We start from the raw sequence: 24,853 nt of genomic DNA, 5'->3' as shown, positions 1-24,853 counted from the left end.
TTTTTAATTAAATTTAATTTTCGCGGTTTTTCGCGCCCCAAGGGTGGACGGCCTCCCAGCTGAGGTCTGGCGGAAACACTGCAACTAAGTAATATAGACAAATTTATATTCCTTATAAATTTAGACAAACCTTTACTCATAAAGCATATCTTTTTCTACATTTTCCATCAAATTGCTACAAAGATATTGAACAACTTTCCAGTAAAGTAAATTTGCCTTTAAACCTTCCTTATAATGTGGACACATTTATCAGTGGTAAAATTTTCATTCACCAAGGACATCACTACATAAAAACTGTCATTTTCATATTTTCAACAACCAGTGTTTGTTTGCCTTTCAAGATGAAGAGGTATTAATCTTTATGTTTTCTATTAGCCCTTATCTTTATCCTAGACTTTTGCAGATTATCCCTCCATATTTTTCCTGAAAAAAATCAGAGAACCAACAAATTAAGTTGTGCCCTAGTACCCATCTACATTGCATTTTGAGCGCTGATACATTTTGTGGTTATTCCTACTACTAGAAATAGCATTTTTTTTTACCTTTGAAAGAGCTTTGGCCATCTCAAACGTCCCCACGGTGTCCATGTTAGCAGCAATAACTGGGATCCCACTGTAGGACTGTCCAGAGTTCCTGAACTTGCTGATTGTGCGTACCAGCTCAACCTAAAGGAAGACAGTACACATTGACTTACATGACAGCAAAAGAACATTCTGGCAAATCGGAAATGTCATCAAATTAAGCATAGTCTGCCAGCAAAATTTGTGGTGGCTCAGACATGTATGTACATGGTGTAGGGCTGGGCACCAGTACAAAACAGTTTTTTCTTATTGGACCGGTCTAGAAAAACCGGACCTGAAAAAATTCGGAGGACCGGATGTTGGACCTATTGGAAAATGAACAGATTATATGATCAGGCATTCACACGTTTCGGGGCTTAAACCAGCCGGGAAAAATAACAACTTGATAAAAGATCCTTGACAAAACAGATTTCTTTGTTGCGACATGGAACATTGTTTTGAGTATCGTCCATTCACAAGTTTTCACATACTGAATCAGGTCCAGATCCTCTGGACCTGAACCGGACCTGAATTTTCTGAACTGGTACCCACCCCTAACATGGGGTCAAATTTTACGTCGTGCAGGAGCAGAAACTATCACCACACTGACAGGTTTGCTTACGTTACTTATTTTTGTGCCTATCTATGATGTCCGGAAAGAAAAAAATGTTGTAGGGTCAAGGCTCCTTGGTCAAGGCAAGCGGAATCAGAAGCAAACAAAGCCTTTATTTTTTTTAAAATCGCGCTCTGGAGGAGAGAAGAAACACTGAGCAAGCTCGTAAAACAAGGTCATCTTTGAGCAGGTCCCTTCTGGTTTGAGAAGACCTGTGAACAATTTTGAATGAAAATAAAGTACGCATTCCGCTTGGACTCCGTGTTGTCTGTAACGGGAGGGGGCCATACTTCGACAGGGGTCCAAAGTTCGACAGGTTTTAAAAATCATTGTTGCGGAGAAATGCATAGATGCCTGCACATGAGAAGTACACTAGCTGAAGACTAAACCTTGTTGTAAATAACTACAAAGACGGGGTATGTGTCGAAGTTAGCAAGTCCCACAGATAACGATTGAAAAACTTGCACAAGTTTGACGCCTTACGTGCAAGTTGACGAGCGAACGTATCGAGACCATGGCCCGGGAAACTCTTGAATTATTCTTCGCAAAATACGACATGTGAAAAAATACCACCACACATAGAAATGATGTTTATTAGCCTTCTGAAAAATAATACCTGTGTTCTGTTCTGCCTTTAGCTGGGCTGGATAAACGGAGCTAAAATGATGCCACAATGTTCACGCAGTCGGGGCCCCGCCATTTTACTATCACGCACCAAGGCGGGCGAGCGATGCTCAACACGTTGAACTAAGTCAACCCGTCCGTCGAGCGACAAACATTCAAGAAAAATCGATCCCTACCAACTAAAAAATCCTGTAGCAATTGCTGCTGCCAAAAGACAGGATGAAAAGGCAATTAAGGAAGCCGAAAAGCGAAAATGCCATCACAGTCCAACGTAACAATGCGCTGCCGTTTTGCGGCAAGTTGGTCTCACCGTGAGAGGTAAACGTTTTAATACACCGTATTTGAATAAGTCGCGTAATACAAAATATGACCCATATTTGGTACAAAAAAAATTATAATGAAGACTTTCAGTGCTATTCTATTTGCATAAGTTGTTTAAAAATGCACGGAGATGGTCTGGTTTTTACTATGTCGGAGTTTGGACCCCTTTTTTGTGTTGGAACGTTCTGCTAGGACGCAAGCCGAAAACCTGCGGTAAGTTTCGTGCGCTGTCAAAGTACAGTGCGGAACGCTACTGTTAAATGAAATATATATCTGTACAGCTTCAATAACAGTTATATGGATGCATACATGTTTTTGATGAGTTCACTGTAAAATGTACATTGACAAAAGCCATGCGCATCCACTTAGAACGGGTGTCGAAGTATGGCCCCCTCCCGTTACTCTGTAATGAATGTGAACACAAACGTTTTTCAATTGGATTGCAAACATGATCCAGATTAATCTTTAATCTGCTCCCTTTTCTTTAATGTGAACGGGATGCTTAATCGGATTCTATATTTAATCTTTTTTGAAGTGTGAATGGGGACAAAGTTGGTGGTGCTTGAACCCCACTGTTACAACAATACATGTTTACCCCATGTGAGCGAGGAACTGTGCTGTGATTGGCCAGACACCAGCTATAATTCCCGCCGTGTGAGCACTAAGAGCCCTGTGATTGGTCACTTGTATAAATAGATTACTGTGCGCGGGAAGGAGGAGGGAAGTGCGCTGAAACATATGTCACTCTTGTCAAGGAGCTTTTACAATCTCCAACATTATTTTCTCGTTCGAGGGTAAACATCCGACCAAATTCAAGACCCCTAGTGTAGATCTACGCCATTACTGTGCATACAAATCATCACAGAACGTCACTTATAAGAACCTACGGACTGTCTACCTAACCAAAAATAGCGCCAAAAGCAGGACACAAACCCTCTGGTACTGGCCGTATCAAGTTACGTTCAACATACTCACATCAGATCTGCTTCTGAGCGTGCTTCGTTTTGGTCTGATCAAAACATCCTTGAAGTCCAACTTCACGTCGGCTTCTATTCGTGGCATCTTTAAAAATGTCAGTCGTTTGGTGTTACTTAAATAGGTAAATCGCTGCGGACTTCCCAGCTCCACAGTCTACCGACGTCAGGCGCGTGTTTCAGGTCGCAGGACACCGGGATCAATCCGCACGGGGTTATACGGGGTCGCGCATAGTTCGGGCATAAAATAGTGCGGAAATCATATAGCACTTTCTGTATTGAAAAGTATCTTAAGGGAAAAGTTATGCTCATTGAACTTTTTGTGGAGTGAGAACTTTGAGTTCATCTTTTCTGTTTTTTGCTACATGTATTTTTCGTGGAGGCTTGGTATAATACTTGGTGCCGAGAAACCTCCTTGGCTGGACATGGGTTAACAGTTAGTGACAGATCGAAAAATTTCTGCTTCTATTTTCATGGATAGTGACTGGAATAGAAAACCTTTTGCTTTGACGTAATACCACAATAATTCGATAGCATGTACAGTATCATTAAAACGTATGGTAGTGGCCGAATCATGCGCTACATATAGGTGGTCGTCACCGGAAATTCTCGTTCACGACTTCCGGTACGCACAGTGAGGAGAAGTCTGCCGACAAGAAAAAGCAAACGTGCTCCAATTTCATCCCACAAGACATAGAAAAGACTACAGAAATGCTCATAAAAGTGAAGGTAGGCTAAGAAATATGCTTTCTAGATGTTGCTGTTATTTTAATTGGTATCGTTAGCCTAAGATAAGCGTTAAAGTGAAATGAAAGTAGTGATGACTTTTGTAGTTGCCCATAATATTCGCCCCCCTCCCCATAAACTGTTGGAAACAAAAAGACACACAAAAATGCAGCGCAGCAAAACATCTGGAATTTGTGTCAGTTCAAACCTTGTCAAACCATGTCGGAACATTTGGAAAAAAATACATTGCACCAAAATGCTCGTGCCACCAATAGCATTAGAAATTATCATGATATTATTTTTTGCCAAGCAAGTCATTGTGAGAGGGGGCCAGTTGTCCTAATTTTGAGGATTTTAATCTCCATCCTTTTACACCTTCACATCATCTTGCACAGTGAATAAAGAGCAAATCAATAAACTGTCCATCGCTTTGAATTGTCCCTTTTGCAAGTACAGCATGACTTTGTAGTTTGTTGCGCTAATTTAGCCGCCTTCTAAACACAGGAACATGAACATACCAGAACATTGTTATGCAAGTGAAACAATGGTTGAGACCAGAACTGATAACACGTCAGGGGCCTTCACCATTACCCACGATTTCTGTTGTCACGCGTGCGCAATTCGAAGATTGAATGAGCCTATAGCAACGTTTCATGATGGTTTCTTTTGTTTCTGTCCCTTCTCATTGCTGTGTTGCTGTTGTGGTCTGATCTGGTGGACTGTGACAGACGCTGACTGGAAAGGAGGTTAGTACATGAATGATATAGTATATGCAATATTTACAAATGGCCACTCTGGACAACTCTGGCCCGGATAAGTCTCTCTTTTTTTTTTTGCTTTTGTGAAGGGAAAACATACCGAAATGTTGATGACATGCAGCTGATATAGCCAAACAAATTCCCAAAAATGAACATTGAACTGTGTTCTGAACATGTTGAACTTTAGATTTAAAATTAAATGTAAAGAATTGCCATAAATGTGGTAACAAATGTGAATAGTATTGTCATGCACATATACATGACAGTACTATACTAGTAGGTTTGGGACCGTGTTGTTTGCAGCTGCAGCAACACCTAGCTGCAATGTGGAATAGCATATGTTCCAGCATTACCCTGACTGAAGTCAGTGAAGAAGGTGACAGATGGTCACCAAAACAAAAGTTGTGACTAAATATGTCTTAGTTGAGAATAAGACATAAATTTATCCTTGCTATCCAGTGATTTTCCAAACTGATGAAATCATTTGCTGTTCAATAAAGATTTGCATGTATGATTCGATAATAATTCTGGTTCTTGTCGAATGAGCAATTTCTGCAGCATACAATATATAAGTAGCGGCCACCATGCAAATCATTGCTCCTTAATACGTCTCTCTTCTGTCACAGATTGAAATTGACATTGAGCCAACTGACAAGGTAAGTACAGCATCACAATTTGTATATATTCCTGTTTCTATAGAACCAAACAGCAACTGGATAAATTTTGCAACTTGTATTGTAAATTGTGCTTTGAGCTTGTCATGCATGTTTTTGGGGAGCAACTTTTGTAGAGGAGGCATCTCATCATTATTGCTTAGTCATTCCTTCAAGTACAAGAGTTGTCAACTAAGGATTAATTGAACTCAATGGCATCAAGTAATGTAGGACTAGGAGCATCCTCACTACATAAGCTAGGTGTGACAGATTGTTCAGTGTGACATAACCAGATGCTGCCATGCCACATGCCTGCAAAGCTGTGTGCTATTCTGAAGGGTGGTTATGTTGGCTATACAGATCCAGATACAGTAGAAAGTAATGATCATACCTAAGTATAACATGAATTGCATTGAGTTGAAAATGTTGGAGATAGCCATACAATGTATTTTCAATATTGAAATGACTTGCATCCAGTTGTCCTCCAATCTTGTGAAGAAGTTTAGTTTTAAGTTTGTCATTATCATTCCTTCATGTGTGTGTAGGTGGAGCGTATCAAGGAGCGAGTGGAAGAGAAAGAAGGAATACCACCTCCACAACAGAGACTTATCTTCAGTGGGAAGCAGATGTAAGCCAATCACAACAAACAAAATAAATAAACAAACAAACAACGTAGAAGAACCTTGTTTATCTGTGGAAAGCTTCTATCTACCTGTAGGCCACTTTTTATTGAGGACACAGTTCATGTACCACAAGCAGTGATATTTTTATAACAATTTATTATTTTGTTGGAGGGAACAAAAGTGAATTGTTGAGATGTGGTTTGTCTGGTGCATATAAGTTTGACTACTGGTGTTGTATTTCCCTCTGTTTTGTGTAGGGGTGAAATATAAAAAATGTATTAAGGTCTGGGGATCATTTGAGACAAGGACAATGGGGCAGCGTGCAGGCACAAATTTGAATAGAAAATTTTGTGTGACAAAAATAAGTGGGTCAACTGCAATGTTGTACAAACAATAATTGACATTGACAGCAAATGGGATGGGCAGGGTGTAATGAGGTCTATAAAAGTCCGCCATTACCTTGCCATTACCTAATGGTAGAGATTGTTGCAATTGTTTGGTCCCTGAGGTTAATTACAGTGAGGTAGCATGAAGCGCAGTTATATTCTTAAGTAAAATTGGCCCTCTGTGAAGTCTATAGCCTTATTTTATGATAAGAAGGTATTTCTTATGTCAATTTCCATAAGTAGCAGTGAGATCCTGTGGCATAATCGGCAGCACTTTGGGCTCAGGCCCAAGAGGTCCTGGGTTCAAAACCTGCCATGTCACCGATCTTGTGCCATTGGGAAAGGCACTTTACACAACTTTCCTCACCTCTCTCAGGTGAAAAATGAGTTGTCCTTCGGATAGGACCTTAAATGGAGGTCCCATGTTCGGTGGAACGTAAAAAAAACCCCGCCATACTTGTCCAAAAGAGTGGGGGACCTTCTGGGTATGAACGGATCAAACCATTTCGGCCAAATGTGGTAGGGAATTTCCAGAGTAGCCTCGTAACCCCTGCTTTGGTTGTTGGGTCAGTTAGTCTAGCTTGCTGAAGCTCAATGTTTCTGACAGAGGGAGAAGAGATACTGCCATAGTGAGCATAGTTCAGTGCCTAGAAGTGGTCAATGGCCTTGCACCCAGCAAGCTCGTTAAAAAAAAAGCATCACATCTATGCCACCAAAATGCCAGCTATTGTCAACAGCACTTGGTTTAAAGCATTTCTTATTTCCCGTTGCACAGGAATGATGACAAGACAGCAGCTGATTACAAGGTTCAAGGTGGTTCAGTACTCCACTTAGTCCTGGCACTGAGAGGTGGTCAATGAACATACAGGATACTCAGCAGTCAGCAATGTAATGTGCTTTTCATATATGGCAAAGGGGAAGGACTCATACCTGCATCCACTTGTTGAAGGATTTAGATTTCATTTTGTATTCAATATGTACTGTGATATGTAACTCTGTGCAAAAAGGTTTGCTGCACATCACTTGCTGTAACGGTCAGTAATGTAATACCATAAAAACCTTTTCTTACACATTTCAGAGAGTTATTTTGACTTTCTATAAAATACTTATAGTTTGGTACAATGAAAGCCTCTTATGTGAAAGAAAGTTGGTACATGTACATGTACCTCCAAACAACAATTGTAGGATAGCAACCAATTTTGTTGTATGATGAAGTTCAACATGAATGTGGAGAACATACATGTAACAATAACTAAAGAGCAAAACTTTTGTAGCCCCTCATGAGTATGTTTGGTCCACTTCTGGTATCTGGTCTATGTTATGTCTCTGCAAAGATGGACTGTGTAGCTTTGGGTCACTCAGGGTCCTTTACCATGTTACATGATGTATGTATGTAGATTTTGTGCATATCCCGATGCTGATGCTGATAACCACATATTGGAGAGAAGCATGTGCCTGAAATGTCCCCCAAGGGTCTGGCCTGGGCAGACTATGCTCTCATGGACAAATGCAGCAGGACTCTTAACATGCTGAAGGACATTTCCCAAGCACAGGACTGAAGGCTCAATGTACTGTGACTGCATTTAAGTTTGCCAGGAACTGAAAGCCAGTGCAAGAATTTTTGTCCTGTCTACTTACCACTTTGCATTACATCAAGGAGGTTAAAAACACTTTCAACCTCCTTGGTTACATGTACTACAATGTTGAGATATGTTGGCAGTGACTTTTTAGCACCCTTGGCAATTTGCATGGTGGTTTCTGACCATAAACTAAAGGCGTTGGTGCTTCCATTGCCAAGGCACTATCACTGTCACTAACCCAAAACCATGGCGAATACTCCAATTTCTCCTTTCCACAAAACTAAATCACTGCAAACTTAAATGTATCTGCAGAAACCCCTGGAGAGTGCACCAATTGTCCAACTGCAGTCCCTCTCAGTATTTTATTAAAAGTACAAGTCTGAGATTCAATCTCATGACCACATTGGCGAGACCAATCAACATTTGGGCCAGACGGTCACTTATTGTATCGTCTAGACCATGCATATTCCTCTGTTGGCTTTCTGCAACATATTTTGGGTAAATTATAGGATCCTGGGGACCAACATTTTTAGATAGTCCATCTTTGAGGAGGCAGACCCAACAGAGCAAGACTGATGTCTTTATCTGGAATGTAATAGAAATAAAGTCTAGGGACATGTCCAGTCGTTACTCCTGTAGACATAATAAAACTGTTAAATGGTGTATGACGGAGATTGTGTATGTTTGTGGTAACTATGCATTTTAACTGTCTTTCAGTGAAACTGTATGCTGAAATGTAGCACATGCAAAATAGTGTATACATGTAGATGAGTCTGAGAAAGCAAGCTGTAGCTAGCATTGTGCTGCAACTAAGGGTGGGTACTGGTACAGAAAATTCAGGTCCGTTTTAGGTCTAGAGGATCAGGATCAGGTCCGGACCTGGACCTGGATCTCATTCAGTATGTGAGAACTTGTGAATGGGTGATACTCAAAAGAATGGTCCTTTTTGCTACAAAGAAATCTGTTTTGTGGAGTATTCGACTCCCACTGGGCACTTGTAACTGCCTCTGTACAATTGACTGAAAAACTTGGTAGAAATAGACTCTACTTAGCTCGTGTTATTTTCTACGACCGGTAAGCCCCAAAACGTGTGAATTTTCTAGTAGGTCCAACATCCGGTCTGCCGATTTTTTGCCTTGCCGCCGGCAAGGCTTTACGCCAGCTTTCTTCCATGGATCCATGGATCAATGGACGGACCTGTTAACCCAGCCCTTCCAAAGCCCCTTCCAAAGGCCCTTTTTTCCTTGCCGAGTTTCATGGCTTAGTTAGACAATGGTACATTCCAGGCGAGTATTAAAACGCTCTTCTAGACGCATGTTACTGTATGTGGTCCAGCGTAATAAATCTACGCTTTAACTCACCATGTTTATATAAAGATATATCACAAATTGCATCAGAAGGAACTTAGTTTGTAATAAAAAATAATGCATATTCATTGTGGGTCAAAAAGTTTTACAAAACCTGTTTAATGTGCCAATAATTGGAACTCGGGATTTTTAAGCGTAGAATCTAGTCTAAGTTACCAAAATAACATAAAATACGCGGCAAGGCACAGCTTTTTAAAAAAGATTTCTTGTTTCAGGTCAGTTTTTCTGGACCGGTCCAATAAGAAAAAAACAGTTTTGTACCAGTACACTGGTGTACCGATACCCACCCATAGCTGCAACTCAACTGAAAATGACACAGAAAGTGTGGGCACTTTTCACCTCCAGAACGTTGAGTTGTTTTTATGTAATTACTGCCACCTGTATTTGCTACAGTCCCATTTGTACCGACTGGTGCCTGCAGGGAGTTTAGCCCTGGCTGGGATCTGAAGCAATATATTGTCCTGCTGGATACCTGGGGTACCTCCCGAGTTTCACGGCTAGGTCACAACGTTTATTTGTCAATGGGTCCTGAGGCCCAAAATAGCCTAGTTTGCAGGGTGTCCTACGGGGCCACGCCCAAAAGACAGACGTAAACTACCCAGAGGAGCCCCATTTTCCAAATGGCATCGCAGCATTACTAGGGATCTTTGTGAAACAAGTCTGGGTCAGAACTAGTGAATGTGTAAAAGTCCAGGTTTATGGTTTTTTACTCCGGTCAAAACTCATTAGACGTACTTTAGCCAACTACGACGTAGTTTGACAGGGCCTACTAGGCACAATGTATTTCGGCTAAGTGCCAGGTAGTTCAGATAACTAGCTCCAATACGACTTAACTTTCCCAGGTACGTCATAGTAGCTTGACGTACTCACCTGCAACATACGTACTTAATTAATTAAGCCTTATAACTACGAGGTGCCTAGCTGCAACCTCATAAGTTATGTCTTTAGTCATAAGGCCCTGACTTGCCTATATCTTCTCTAATAATGTTCACCTACTGGTATTTTAAACACCTGTAAAATTCCTGCCATGTACCAATATGGAATTATGGCATTTTCTTGCCAATTATGCAAATAAGTAATGTATTTGACAATGTATAAAGGATACCTAGCGATATATCTCCCTTTCAATTACAAATGTCTTTCATGGAATACGGCGCATAAGATATCTGCTCAATGAGCATCTACGTTTGTAACATTTCCCATATGAGTGGTTGAACTTGGACATTTGACCTGAAGTCAAGTCAAGTGATATGTTAACTGGTTAGACAGCATTACAAACAGGGTGTGACAAGGGCAGGTCGATGCTGTCAGCTTGAAGATGTCTACGGTTGTCACCAATTTTGTCTCACAGGTGGGAATATATTTACTGTACAGATTCTAGCTGAAGGAGTCAAGCTGTCCTCTGTCGTTGTGAACAGGGTTAGAAAAGCTTCATAGCATGCAAGTTATCACATATGCACTATTATTTTATAAAGCATGTATTGATGCCTCCTGATTATATATAAACAACCAAACCTGACCCTCGGGGAATTATTCTGTTCTTCAAATTTGTGATATGCTCGAATGCTTATCTTTTTCTCAGGGGTGTATTTAACAGAATACATGTAATGTTATGTTAAGCCTTTGAGGTATTAAGTTGTGACTAAGATGTAGTAGGCTCATTCGCATTGAAATGTAAAAAACGGCCTGGGGTAATTGAGGGGCGGTAACTGTTGGGCTCAGAGCGCAATTCAATTTGCTCCAGGCTATTGGTTATTACGATGGTTGAGTCAGACCATACTTCAGGCAGCTACTTCCGGAACCACTGAAAACGCCTATAGATTGCATGATTTGGGTAATCAGGGGACAAGGCTGCTTTACTGTTATTGCAATATACTAAAAGTAATACCAGGAAGTATTTGCCAGATGACCATATCTCCTTGACTGAAAAATGCTACGAAGAATGGGCTTTCTTAGAAATATAAAAGATTGGATACGGGTATGTTACACATTGCTATTGTACCGTTACCCGTATAACGATACCCGTAAAATCTGGAACCAAAATTATCGTAAAAACCTCGGATTTCCGAACCGGAACGGGGGAACCCTAATGTGCATAGAGGAACATTCATTTGGGGCCTATGCGCAGGCGCAAACAGTTGCATCACCCCACTAGGAAATTTTGCACAGGAAACTCCGACCTGAGACCTAAATCAGGTGTCACTGTGACCTACTGGACTGATCCATTGGAATTTTGGGGGAATTTTGGTTTCTTTCCTTTTTTTATTAACGTTATAACGTTACCTGCATCAAATTTCCTGATTGTTTTACCTCCATTTTTTTCCGAATCGAAATTTCTAGTTGAAGTATCAGGTTTTGTTAATTATTTTTAAGGGATAGCGGTATTCTTTTTATGTCTGTGGTTTCAATTGATAACTGGGACAGTCTGGAGAATATTCCATGACGTCAGCACCATGGCGGCACAGCGGCAGAAGAAACTCTAGCTAGTGAAGAACTCATCTACAGGAAAACGAAAAAGATTTTTGAAGGGGACGTTTAGCATCTCTTGGATCGGAGTTTATGTGTCCGTGTGTGTTAAACGAGCACGAAGTTTAGAGATCGAAGGACGGGAGCATAGACTACAGGGCACAGCCATTTGTCCGCTGTGTTCTTGAGCGGGAAAGTTCACCTCCTTAGATTCTCCGCAGTGGCATTTGAGGACAGACGGTAAGTGAGATCGGTTCTCTCCTCCTGAAGCTTGTAGCTGTTCATTTTCTGAAGGGCTTTGGTAGGGGGTACAGTAGTGCTAAAGTGAAAGTATTGTAATAGGTTCGGTAGGGGAGGGAGTATGTACTACTAGTACTAGTAGTCTGATATAAGAGGGTCTGCATGGGGGGTCCTGACAACGCTTTACGCTAAATTCGGGACGGTCGACAACGCTTTACGTTAAATTCACGAAGGCCGGCAACGTTTTACGCTAAATTCAGAAAGGCTGACAACGGTTTACGCTAAATTCTGGAAGGCTGGCAACACTCGACAGAGGCGGGGGCGTGCTCCGCAAGAAAGATTGAAATTTTGAGTCTCTGAAACACTATTCCCTGCATTTTGAAGGGAAATTTTCACTGGCAGACTGCTGGCTAAGTTAAATGGCATATCTAATTAAAGATTCCTAGGGGTTCAGCGTAAGCTTTTGAGGGTGACGCCAGCCAACTTATTTTGCCATGTCGAGCGCCGAAGGAAAGTCCGGGAAAATTTTGAACCCTGCCCCCCTGAAACGCCATTTTCTGAGTTTTTTTGGCTATTATAGAAAACTAAGTGAAATTACATTTCTATCAGTAAAAAATCACATCCCCCAGCCATGATACATATTTTTACGAAGTCGATGACAGAAGGTGAATAGAGTGGCAAAGGAGATCCGACGAAATTTTGAAATCTTGACCCTCTATAAAACGATATTTCGTGCATTTTGATGGGCAAATTTCTATTAGCAAAACAGATCTTTGAGGTTGACACATCCCCGACATATTTTCAGAATTTCGAGTGCCAAAGGCGCGAGGCGGCACAAGGAGGACCATGGAAATTTTGAAATGTTGACCCTCTAAAATGATATTTCCTGCATTCTGAGGGGCAAATTTTGCTGGCAGACTAAGCTAACTTCAATGACATTTCTATTTGCAAAAAAAAAAAGGTTTTTGAGGGAATACACCATATTTTTACCATGTCGATGACCGAAGGTGAAAGGAGTCGCAAGTGAGGTCCGGCGAAATTTTGAAATCTTGATCCTCTGAAACGCAATTTCCTGTGTTTTGAAGGACTAAATTTACTGGTAGACTACTTTTCGACTTACGAAATTGCGGAGGCCAGGCTACGATTTACGGGTAATTTTTAGGCTTAATTACGCTTTACGTGAAATTTTTAGGCTAGATTACGCCTTACGTGAAATACACTGGCTACGCTTTACGGTAAATTTTCCATCCTCACTACGAATTACGTGAAATAAAATAGCTTACCCTACGAATTACGGGAATTAAAAAGGCCTGCCTACGCCTTACGAAAAAGAGCATGCAGACCCTCATATAACGTCCTTGCTGGAACCTACGTACTGTAGCTTGGTATCGTTACTCTCCAACTCCCAAGCAGTCAGATTATCCTTATAGGTCCTGGCTGGTTTTTGGCGTCTTCTGGGGCGATTTTATCAGGCTTTCTGTTTTTCCAAACCGACTGGCAGACAAAAAGGATACCCGATCATGAAATAGACTGATAAAAACGCATGTAAAAAGAGATCAAATTCAGTCAGAGCCTAAGACTTACCTCTGCTTGGAGAATTCTGTAAATGCATTTAAGTTTGCGGGAGTTTAAGTTCGTAGTAGTGGGAAAAAGGACTGTTTGTGGTGGTGTCAAGTTTGCGGTAGCACCTTGCATTGTCTGCATCTGCATATGATACCCCCAAATGACCCTGCAAGAGAAGAAACATAAAGGTAGGATCCAAAAAGATAAAAAACCTTGCTTATGTTACATTAGTCCGACCATTACTAGAATTTGCTAGTCCCGTTTGGGACCCCTATACAGCAAAGGATATAGCGAAGCTCGAAGCGGTCCAGCGTAGGGCTGCCCGGTGGGTGTCAAACAGGTATCGACGGTCCTCCAGTGTCAGCGAAATGCTTCATGACCTTGAGTGGCCAACACTACAGGAGAGACGACGGAGGGCCAGATTGGTCACTTTTTATAAATACCACTCAGGGGATCTGGCTATTAACTGCAAAACGAGTCCCGCTCCACAAGCTAGAAGTTCGAGATCGACCCATCCCGCAGCATACAAGGTACCGACTAGTAGAACCCAATATAGGCAAAATGCCTTCTTCCCACGTACAATTAGAGACTGGAACGGCCTCCCAGCGGAGGTGGCGCTATCGCCATCCTTGTCTATGTTTAAATCCAAAATATAATCCCCCCTCAGTCTGCGCAGTGAACCTCTCCATGTTGCCACGGCTGCAGAATCCTCAAAAAGATGAGGTTGGCAGCCTAACCGAAAGAAGAAGAAGAAGAAGAAGGGGCGAAAGTGTGTGTGTGTGTGTGGGGGGGGGGGGGGGGGGAACTGAGGCTCCCTTGTTAGGGCGGGCAGGCCGTCTGCCTGGCACGGAAGTGCTCAACGTTGGGAGCGCTTACAACCGTACCAGGCAGGGCATTCCACTCGGGAATTGTGCGTGGGAAAAAATTGTAGTCTCTTACTGCCAAGGACGAATGTTCGCAGTGGTCTTAAATTTGCGGTGAAGTGGCCACTGCGAAAACAGTGAACATAAATTTTAGATAAAACCACCGCGAACATTTCTTCATTTTATAATCGTGGGTGCCATCCTTGTTATGGAAATTTTTGCGGTGGTTTTGTTTTCCTGGTGTCCTCTCCTCCATAAATTCCTGACGCCATACCCATGACTAATGTTATGATCTAATCATTTCCAATGTACTATGACCACTGTACTACAGAATAATTTCAATAACAACTTGAAATACCATTCCCCTTCCCCTACTGTAAATCAATATCATACTATAGTGATATTAGTATAATTGTGAAATTATGTACTTGCGAAATTGAATAATTTTTTTCATAAGTAATTAAAACGAAGTCAGAGTTTGACAAGTTTTCTAAAATTGACTTGTCCTATCGGGCAAGTACATAAAAAATTTACTTGCCTGAAGCTACTTTTCACTTGCCTGAAATTTAAAAGTCATTTTCTACATATTTTGAAGGCCATCAATGGAATTCTTGTTGTTGACTGTATTTTCTTTGTTCACCAATGCTTGATGCCATGACTGTGAAAAGTAGCAAGTATATCAAAATCTCACTCGATGGAAAAAATCTAACTTGCCTGATCGGGCAAGTGAGGTAGGACATGCACTTGCCTGATTGGCATTTTCACTTGCTCGGGACAATACATCTACTGATCTATTGCAACCTGGAAGTATACCTACTTTCACAGAGGTATGAGATCTTTCAACCATGAGTATGCCTGATAATTGACACTTTTACTTCAGTTGCCCTGGGCAAACCCCCCTTGTAATTTCGGAGAAATTGACACTAAGCCTGAAAAATTACATTGATCATAAAACAGAACAGAAAGTTTTCAGATCTATAGAATATAGATTTTGACTCTGAAATTTAAACATGTTGTCTCTCTGAAATCACTCAGTCATGTAATCTCCAAGCAGATCTTGCTGTGGCAAATGGGAAGGAGTTTAGCCGGCAGAGGAGTTATTGGCCACAGCGAAGATCTGCTGCAGAACGCACCGGTCAAAGGCAATTATCAGGCAATTAAACTGCGTTAGGAGGAAGGTGCGAATTGCCCCGGGCGTGCGGGGCCAGGGATCCCGTCACGGGTCGGCTGTAAGAGTTCATTGTGTTTTCTGTGACATCTGGGGATTTCTTTGCTTCTTTGGTGTCAATAACGCGTCAATAACTTACTACGTACTGGAGGAAAACAACAGCAAAACGTGTCAGCACGATGCGACAGGACGCAAGTACAATGGGGAGGGGGGCGCTGACGTCGATTTCCCCCAACGTTTCATGAAGCCACAGCGCCCGTTTGTTTGCCTGAGAATGCACCGGACGCCGTTAGAAATAATTCAAATCGGCTTTGCTGAAAATGCACGTGCTGATTATGTGGATACCTTTCCAAAATTTCAAGTTCTGTCTACGTTTTTACACGCCGATGTCTGTCCGTCAAATGTGACGAGCGTGGGTCTTTGAACCGAATCCAAGCGTATATGATCGGTAAAGATTTGAAGTTGCAGACATGAAAAAATGATACAGGAAGTGTTTAGCGCAGCTTTTATTGCAAAATATATACAAGTAACAACTAGATAATAACTTGTTATTTGTGTACAACTGATAATTTCATATGTCGATACGTTGTCTTGGTGCGCTGTGATGCAGTCTGCTCCAGTGGTTTCGGGGGGAAGCCCCCGCTGTGAACTGGCGCGGCTCGCCGCGTTTGTCCCAGATACTGGCTCGGAAGGGTTGTAAAACGATAATCCTGGCCAAATTTAGCCAATTTGCACGTTGGAGGTAAGTGGATACTAGGAGGAGCAGAAACACGTTTCTGAAAAGATCGCTCCTCCCGCTGCCTTTGACCGGTGCGTTCTGCAGCAGATCTTCGCTGTGGCCAATAACTCCTCTGCTTGGAGATTATCAGTCATGGTCAACCTGTACATGTCACTCTGAGCAGCCAGTGGTAACTTGTCTCAGATGGCAAGTTATAATCTGAATCTAAGTCTAAGTAGTCTCTTTGGGGGATCAGCAGATAGTGTGATAATGGCAGCATTTCTAAGTCACAATTAAATTCTATATATCTACTTTATCTTTTGCTTGGTTATGTTCCATCCTGCTTGATTTTGTCATTTCTCTTTAGCTATTAACAATGCATTTTTCTGACAGTGTGCCGCCAGGATGTTGGTGCGACGAACCATCGCAGGCCTGCTGCGACTCTCCAATTTTGCTGCAGCAAACAGGGCTCACAGGATCAACCAACTAAAACAAGGTAAAACAACAGAATGGTCCAGTGTACGTCTATGAAGTTTAGACATCCAGGAAATAATTAACATATGGAACAGTTACTCAAGTATCTAGGTAGATTTAAAAAAGATTTGGGTATTATCTACTATCTTTGTCAGTGAAAGAAAGATCTGTAGTCTAACAGTAGCAGGATTTGGAAGACAACTAAAATGAATTGATATGTAAATGAGTGTAAGACAAATAACCCTCTCATTATCATATAGCCTTCTCATTTTGCATATTAATTCATACTTTTTATGACCTTTATGCTTCCAACATGTGCCCACATCATTAACCCTGGTGACAATAAGGGAAAAGGAAAAAGTGCATATTGACCACAAGCGAAACTTTGCTTGGTTTCTAGGAAGTCTGATAAACATCTTGTGTTTGGCTGACCGAATAACCTGATGAAAGAGATAAGGAAGAAACTAGGGAAGATCAGTTAATTTATAACCTATGAAGCACATATGGTTAGAAGCTGTTCTGATCATGTCAGCCAGCTAGGAATTAATTTTAGGGAGTCCAAAGTTATAGGAATGCTTTGCGAGCATTGTTTCCGGTATCCAGCCCCCCGGAAAATTTTGAAATCGTAACCCTCTAAAATGCTATTTCCTGCATTTTGAGGTGCATATTTTGTAGAATTCAGCCAAGATTTTTTTGTCTGTTACAAATTGTCAGCTAGGAATGACGGCACACCAGAGGTTAGCAGATCAGCTGAGATAACAGATAGAGAAGAGAGGATGTGATGGGGAGTGTGACAGTGCAGAATAAAGATCTTAGCCACGGCAACCCTTGAGCATCTGTCATTATTTTCTACCCAAACAATATCTCACTCTGTGACTTATCTACAAACACATGTACACATACACACACACACACATACACACACACACACACACACACAAAACAATACCTCAATTTTTTATGGAGCTAATGACTTCTATCCCTATTATTTTTAGAATCTCCATGTAATGTGATAAACATTAGCATTTTAGCAAACATAAACTATAAGTTTTTCTTCCCACACAGGTATCTTTCGCTCCTCTTCCTCGGCAGCAGCGCAGGGCAGTTCCTCAGACGTGCCGCCCAGGTTTACAACAACGTCCATCGATGAGCTGCTGCCTCGCCTGAGAAATTCATCCCTTGTCATTTTTGACAAGGATGGTACTTTGATATGTTTCCATTCCATGTGGGCTCCATGGATACACCAGTTTGTAGAAAGGTAACTGGCAAAGTCTATTTGTTAGAAATTAGATTGTTTAACTGACAGAAGAAATATGTCCAGACTTTGTAAGGTGTTATATTTATTTGTTTAGAAAATTACTAATTAACTGGTGGAAGTACCGGCTAATAAGTATCTAATACCAGCAAGAACAAGAAATAGTCATGCCTTCAAGTACAGAGTTACCAAGTTTATGAAATTATGTGTTCAAAAATTCATATTTTCCCAGAACTATCAAAGACTGGAATTTGTTATCACCAAGCACAAAAGGGGTATCTTTGCTAGTTTTAAAGAACACTTGTTGCAGCTAGATGTGCAAAGGTTACGTGTGACAGGCCATACAGTATAGTACTATTATAATAGTATAAGCAGCTGTTCCAGCGCCACGTGCCTGTGAGGCTGGTGCGTTATGAAAAAATTGTGGTAATTATACCAGCTATACAGATACAGGCTGATAATTATAGCTATCCTTGTGTACAGATTGGAGGCTGACACACAGATGTCATTAGGGGACAAAGTGTACCGTCTACTGGGGTTCGACACACAAACACAGCGATTTGGACCAGGACTACTGGCTGAAGCAACAATGTTCATCATCAAAGAACGGATGGTAGAGCTGCTCATGCAAGAAGGACTAGAGTCAGAAGAAGCTGTCAAGGTCAACATTTTTGCTTGTTTGTTTGTTTTGCGTACCTGGTAAACCGCGAAACGTGTTAACACACCGGGGTTGTACTGAGTAGTACAAGCTGCATATCTAGACAGATTTATCTGGAGGGACCCTTAACTCTTTTCAATGAGTGTGGTGAGATCTTAAAGATTTTCGAGGTGTGGATCACCTCAAACATCTCCTCCATGTTCATGTAATGTCCTATCTTAGGGACATCTCTAGTCACAGGTACATTGTTAATCCATGAATGTGCAAAAATTTGGGTAGGCCGTGGTGCCTTCTTTAGACTACATGTATGTGGTTCTTTATAGGTGCTTACATGAGCCATATCCTATCATGAACTGTGTTTCGTCTTTTACTGCTTTAGATGTCAGTATTTAACAAAAGTGGTCTTTCAACTAAACTTTCCCTGTGTGTTTGCAGGTAGTGGATAGGTGTTGGCAGAACTGTGATGCCACCAATGAAGCCAACCTGAAGTCCTTAGGAAATCTTCCTGACCTGTTCAAGACCCTGAAGGACTGGGGTATCAAGACTGCCATCTGCACTGCAGACACCCGCGCAGGCACGCTGCCCGCACTCAAGAAACTGGGAGTGGACAAACTTGTAGACAAGGTACGTACACATCATAGGATGTGTGTTTTTGGCACAGAAGGATAATTGCCTCTGGTCTGAGCGATGTTAATGGTGTCCGGGGTTCTTGCCCACACAGTTAAGCATAGCGGGCCTCTATGCTGTGATTTGGATCCCCTAAGCTGTTATTTGGTCCCCTACGTTGTGTCTCAACAAGTGTAAGGGGCTTTTCTTTTGTTGTTTTTAGCAAAAGTAAAAATGCCGGCTTTATTTAGTAATGAAATTTGGTCCTCAAATGCAGGTAATGGTATTTCTGGGGGTTACAAATCTAGAAATTTTCAAGGCAGGATACCCCCACATCTACAATGCTCATGCCTCTGCTGTTTCCCATGTGGCTTTGCCATGCTAAGATACCCCTAATCTGTGGAAAAACCAGATCAGATGAATTAGCCGGAGTAAAAAAAAAAATCTACATCTCAAACAGGCCTATTCACAATATATCAGATTGGGCCACATAATGTGGGGAGTTGTTACATGCATGTAACAGACAATAGTCTGACCTACTTAAGAGATGTTGTGTCCCAGATTATGTGCAGTGACGACCATGGTAGCCAACCCAAACCCAACCCTCACAACGCCCTGCGGATCTGCGAGGAGCTGAACGTGTCTCCGGAACGTGCCATTATGGTGGGGGACACCTCTGCCGATACTGGCCTCGCCAAGAACGCAAAGCTGGGCACTGCCATTGGTGGGTATTGTACCGGCTGTGTAGCTGCCAGGGTTTGATGAGTTTTACAAAATTCACTTGCCCTAAAAAATCTACTGGTGACCACAGCACTACATGCACTCATGGGAAAATCAAACTTGATCGAGCATGTATGGAAGGATGTGCACTTGCCTGAATTGCACTTCACTTGTTCATGGCAATGAAGACAATGGGCTTGTCTAATCCTGATGAATTGTCTTATTTCCTCAGGTGTGTTGAGTGGTGTTGGCAGCCATAAGGACCTGCATGAAGCTGATTACCTGTTAGACAGTGTAGAAAACATCCTAACAATAGCAGTCAATGGGAAGTCCCCTCCTGGGGGTGGCTCCAATGGTACAGGGGGTCCCCAGAAAATTGGGCAGCGTCAGTACTCGACAACAACCTCAGGAATGAAGGCAGGGGTACCGGAGTATAGCTACGTGATTATTGGCGCTGGTTCAGCCGGATGTGTGTTGACAAACCGTCTGTCTGAAAACTCTGACAACACTGTTTTGTTACTGGAAGCCGGCCCGAAGGATTACACCTGGAAAATCCACATGCCATCTGCCCTGATGTATAACCTGTGTGATGATAAGTACAACTGGTACTACCACACTGTACCTCAGAAACACATGGACGACAGGAAGATGTACTGGCCTCGCGGGCGCGTGTGGGGAGGATCGTCCTCTCTCAATGCCATGGTGTACATCCGTGGACACGCGCAGGACTACGATCGCTGGGAGAGAGAGGGAGCGGCGGGGTGGTCATACGTGGACTGCCTACCGTACTTTCGTAAAGCCCAAACGCATGAGCTTGGTCCTGACAATTACCGTGGCGGGGATGGACCTCTCCATGTTTCACGTGGCAAGAGCGAGAACCCTTTAAACCGAGCATTCATAGAAGCTGCACAACAGGCGGGTTATCCATATACAGATGATATGAATGGTTATCAGCAGGAGGGGTTTGGAGATATGGACATGACGATTCACAATGGGATTCGCTGGAGCACTGCTAATGCGTACCTCCGGCCAGCGCTGAAACGGACTAACGTAACGACTGAAGTGAAGTGTGTGGTGACACGGGTTCTGTTTGAAGGCAACCGTGCAGTGGGAGTGGAATATCTACAGAATGGAGAGACAAAACAGGTAACTTAACAGAGGCGTGACAATTTTTACAGTAATCAGGTCATGTTGATTTGATTTGATGGAAGAAATGCTCTGGGGAACCCCAAACTGTGCTTTCACATCTTGTTTAACTTTGAAATTGGCATTCTACAACTGTACAACTGTACAGCTGTACAACTACAGCTTGATTAACAGTATGGTGGGAAACTTTTTTTAAATGGACGAAAGTTGAAAGGAATTGTTATATGTTTGAACAAACATGGCCTAACTAGAAACACAACTGCCCGTGTTTCCATGTGAGAGCAGGTGATCGACACATTCTCCCCTGTGCAGGTGCGAGCAGGTGAAGTCATCCTGTCAGGCGGAGCCATCAACTCCCCGCAGCTGTTGAATCTGTCAGGGATCGGTGATGCTGACGACCTACAGAAACTGGGCATTCCTGTTGTTCAGCATCTACCAGGTTAGGGAAGAATGTCAGCAGGTTGGAAAATCATAATAACAAGGATAAAGGGGTTCAGGGATTTATTCCCAGGCAAAACGACCTACAAAACTGGGCATTCCTGTTCAGCATCTACCAGGTTAGGGAAGAATTTCAGCAAGTTGGAGAATCACAATATAACATCAAACAAGAATAACAAAGTTCTTTATTCACAAAAAAAGACATACAGCGGCCAGTTTTGGGTTCCTGTTTGTCACCTTTCTCACGCCACGGCAGTATGTGGCAATGCTCTAATTTTGGGGCTACCCATATGACAGTTCTTTGTGTTTCCAATCACTTTGTTAGCGCAACACCTAGCTACATTGTGGAATAGTACCAGTAGGTTCCCTGAGGAAGGTGACAACTGGAAATGTATATACAGCAGGTGTAGTTTGTCGGAATCATGTGTCTATCTTTGCAGATGTTGGGCAAAACCTACAGCATCAGCTGTAAATGTTATACAGCAGGTGCAGTTTCTGTGAATGATATGTCTATCCTTACTGGTGTTGGACAGAAGCTACAGGATGTCCTGGAAAAGTATGTACAGCAGGTGCAGTTTGTATCTGAATCAGTTGTAAATCATTGCAGGTGTTGGACAGAACCTACAAGAGAAGCTGGAAATGTATGTACAACCTGTGCTAAATCAGTTTTCAATCCTTGCAGGTGTTGGACAGAACCTTCAGGACCACCTGGAAGTGTACGTACAGCAGGCGTGCACCCAGCCGGTCACCCTGTACAGCTCCCTGTCCCCCCACCGCATGTTGATGATCGGTATCCAGTGGTTCACCATGCAGACTGGGCTGGGGGCCACCAGTCATCTGGAGGCCGGCGGGTTCATCAGGAGCCGCCCTGGTGTGGAACATCCCGACATCCAGTACCACTTCCTACCTTCCACTGTCAACGATCATGGCAGGGTGGCAGGGACACAACATGCTTACCAGGTACATTGTGTAGGAGTGAAAGTCAGGCACTCCCTTACCCTGGGGAGTAGATTCTGTGGCAAGCATACAATTCTGATTGACTGTGGATACTAGGCCACAGTAATTTTGGTGTGATGCATCTTCTTGTGTTATGTGACAATAAAAAAAAGTGGAGTGACAGAAGCTACATCATCAAAATGTGTTCCAGGTCCATGTAGGATCAATGCGCCCGACCAGTCGAGGGTATCTAAAGCTGAAGTCTGCAGACCCCCATACACACCCTCTGCTGGAGCCTAACTACATGTCCACAGACCAGGATGTGCTGGAGATGAGGCTGAGCATCAAACTCTCGCGGGAAATCTTCGCCCAGAAAGCTTTTGACCCCTTCAGAGGCCCAGAGTTAGCTCCAGGTGAGACAAATTTTTTTTCTTGCACTGACCAGATGACACTATAATTCTGGACTGTCTAGTCCTGGCAAACTTTAAGAAATTTGTTTTGGAAGACAATAACATTATCTGAGACACAATGTATATAACTAAAAACAATAATAAGTAATAGTTTCCAAGATATAGATAACCTTTTGATGAAGGAGAATTCAATTGTATCCATTTTAATCAGATAACTTTGTTAGAATGTCAAGGCCTTTGTGTTATGCAGGACAAGTTCATCAATTTCTCTCTGTATTTTAGGAGATGGGGTCCAGTCAGATAAAGACATCGATGCTTTTGCACGGAGAATGTCGGACAGCGCGTATCACCCTTCCTGCACATGCAAGATGGGCGAGGAGACGGACAAGATGGCGGTGGTGGACGCGGAGACGCGTGTGTTCGGGCTGGAGAACCTGCGCGTGGTGGATGCCTCCATCATGCCGAGCATCGTCAGCGGGAACCTGAACGCGCCCACGATCATGTTATCGGAGAAGGCAGCTGATATCATCAAGGGGGAACCCCCACTCCCCAAATCAACTGCTCCTGTCTACCAACCCAAAACATTAGATACACAAAGGTAGATAGCTGGGATGTTGTAGGGGGTTGTCACACTTTTGTGTATATCAAGTCTGTAAGAGTTCAGTATTGTCATTTTTTGTGTGTGCTGGTTGAAGTTTGCAACCGAAGAATCCGTTTTATTTTCCATTCAATAACCAGCTGCACAACGGTTGGTCAAAGCAAATAACAACTTCTTCCCTTCAGACTTCACATGAGCCCCAAAGATGTAAATACAGAACTCACACGGACTTTATATATGCACACCCCCCTTTCAGGAGGAAGGAAACAGTCTTTCAAGATATTTAGCAACCGAAGAGGGTCTATTTTTCTGCTTCACAACATTTTTTAGAAATAAAAGATAGCTATGCTTTCTCAGGTCTGGGCAATAAGCATCCACTTCAGTGAAAATTTTCCAGATGAACTCGTGACAGAGATTGTCAGTGAAACCTGGTTTGGTTAGAGACTACATTGTTTCAGTGTAATTAGTGTTTAAAAAAATTGTACTTACTGTAACTGAAATGACATTTCTGTTCTTTATTAGCACACATGTACTTAGGGTAGATTTTGTTTTGTATGAAAAATGTGGACTTGATATTTAAGTGGAATACCATATTGCCAGTGCTGTATGTATGTTTCCCGTGAAGTCAACTGTAGGCAATACAGGCAAACTGGGACAAAAAGTGGATTCCATTATTGATACATGTACAGAAATGTACATGACTTTTGTTATGACAGGAGCTGACTTTTCTGTTAGTTTATTTTCTTGTTAGTTTATGAGTATATGAGTTCATTCAGTGTTTGTGTTTCAAAGTGCTTGTGTCACCAATCACACTAAAATACAATGATTCCTGATTACAAGCTTTACGATGATTATGCATTGGCTTTTTTTTTTAAAGAATGTTTTTCATGATCCACAGCGCCAGGCCAACCGAATTCCATGTTTTATATGATGTCATGGGCCAAATTTAACTTGATTACCTGACAGCAGGAATCAAGGACTGGAAGTATGACTTATAAGATCATTAAAAGAGCGACACTGTTTGCACAAATGCTATAATAGTGTGACAGCTGAATGTAATCAGGAAATGTTGACTTTTGTGGAAATAAGCACTTTAAGGTACACTGTATCCCCATTGCTGCTATTCATTGGATATTTATCAGACTTGGGAAATTAATCACAAAAGTACATAGGGGAAATTTCTGACATGAAGGAAGGCAAGGACTTCCTTCAAGTGGTGGTGTATTTTGGTTCATGGTATCTTTGTTTTCAAATCAAAACATGTAAAGCAGGCAATAAGCTTGTTCACCATACTAAATACACATGCACAAGTTCAAAGGTGGAGGCCCCTGACTTTAAACACTCATCTTGACCATTGTCTGGATTTGCATTTAAACATATCCAGACATGATTCGATTGTCTTACATGTA

The 24,853-nt window shown here is 42.2% G+C and overlaps 3 protein-coding genes across 3 annotated transcripts; 2 read left to right on the top strand and 1 right to left on the bottom strand.

The window, feature by feature from the left end:
• Nucleotides 1–542: 542 nt before the first annotated feature.
• On the bottom strand, nt 543–3,339 carry LOC118411533 (GMP reductase 1-like; the record flags this gene model as incomplete). Its single annotated transcript, XM_035813854.1, is given in 2 exon segments — nt 543–665; nt 3,094–3,339. Coding segments are annotated over 2 exon segments (210 nt in total), but the record flags the coding sequence as incomplete, so codon positions are not given.
• A 297-nt stretch (nt 3,340–3,636) lies between these two features.
• Nucleotides 3,637–7,503, top strand: LOC118411534 (NEDD8). The gene is made up of 5 exons (XM_035813855.1): nt 3,637–3,821; nt 4,547–4,564; nt 5,203–5,232; nt 5,775–5,857; nt 7,014–7,503. The coding sequence occupies exons 1-5, from the start codon at nt 3,804–3,806 to the stop codon at nt 7,096–7,098; spliced, it is 234 nt and encodes a 77-aa protein (XP_035669748.1). The 5' UTR covers nt 3,637–3,803; the 3' UTR covers nt 7,099–7,503.
• A 4,106-nt stretch (nt 7,504–11,609) lies between these two features.
• On the top strand, nt 11,610–24,272 carry LOC118411304 (choline dehydrogenase, mitochondrial-like). Its single transcript, XM_035813495.1, has 11 exons — nt 11,610–11,891; nt 16,597–16,699; nt 17,743–17,935; nt 18,416–18,593; nt 19,026–19,214; nt 19,758–19,920; nt 20,149–21,062; nt 21,375–21,501; nt 22,183–22,460; nt 22,648–22,849; nt 23,129–24,272. Exons 2-11 carry the CDS (start codon nt 16,609–16,611, stop codon nt 23,446–23,448), a joined length of 2,655 nt encoding a protein of 884 aa, XP_035669388.1. The 5' UTR covers nt 11,610–11,891; nt 16,597–16,608; the 3' UTR covers nt 23,449–24,272.
• Nucleotides 24,273–24,853: the final 581 nt, after the last annotated feature.

The sequence above is a fragment of the Branchiostoma floridae genome, chromosome 3, assembly GCF_000003815.2.
Source record: "Branchiostoma floridae strain S238N-H82 chromosome 3, Bfl_VNyyK, whole genome shotgun sequence".
In the NCBI taxonomy this organism is placed as follows: domain Eukaryota; kingdom Metazoa; phylum Chordata; class Leptocardii; order Amphioxiformes; family Branchiostomatidae; genus Branchiostoma; species Branchiostoma floridae.
Note: the sequence above shows the minus strand (reverse complement) of the source record. Positions and strands in the feature narration are given on the sequence as shown.

Excerpts from the sequence above, each read along its gene's own strand:
- LOC118411534 (XM_035813855.1), top strand. Across the intron at positions 5,233-5,774 it reads ACATTGAGCCAACTGACAAG|GTGGAGCGTATCAAGGAGCG; the intron begins GTAAGTACAGCA and ends ATGTGTGTGTAG. Across the intron at positions 5,858-7,013 it reads ATCTTCAGTGGGAAGCAGAT|GAATGATGACAAGACAGCAG; the intron begins GTAAGCCAATCA and ends CCCGTTGCACAG.
- LOC118411304 (XM_035813495.1), top strand. The coding sequence starts at position 16,609 with ATGTTGGTGCGACGAACCATCGCAGGCCTGCTGCGACTCTCCAATTTT. Across the intron at positions 18,594-19,025 it reads AGTCAGAAGAAGCTGTCAAG|GTAGTGGATAGGTGTTGGCA; the intron begins GTCAACATTTTT and ends GTGTGTTTGCAG. Across the intron at positions 19,921-20,148 it reads AAAGCTGGGCACTGCCATTG|GTGTGTTGAGTGGTGTTGGC; the intron begins GTGGGTATTGTA and ends TTATTTCCTCAG.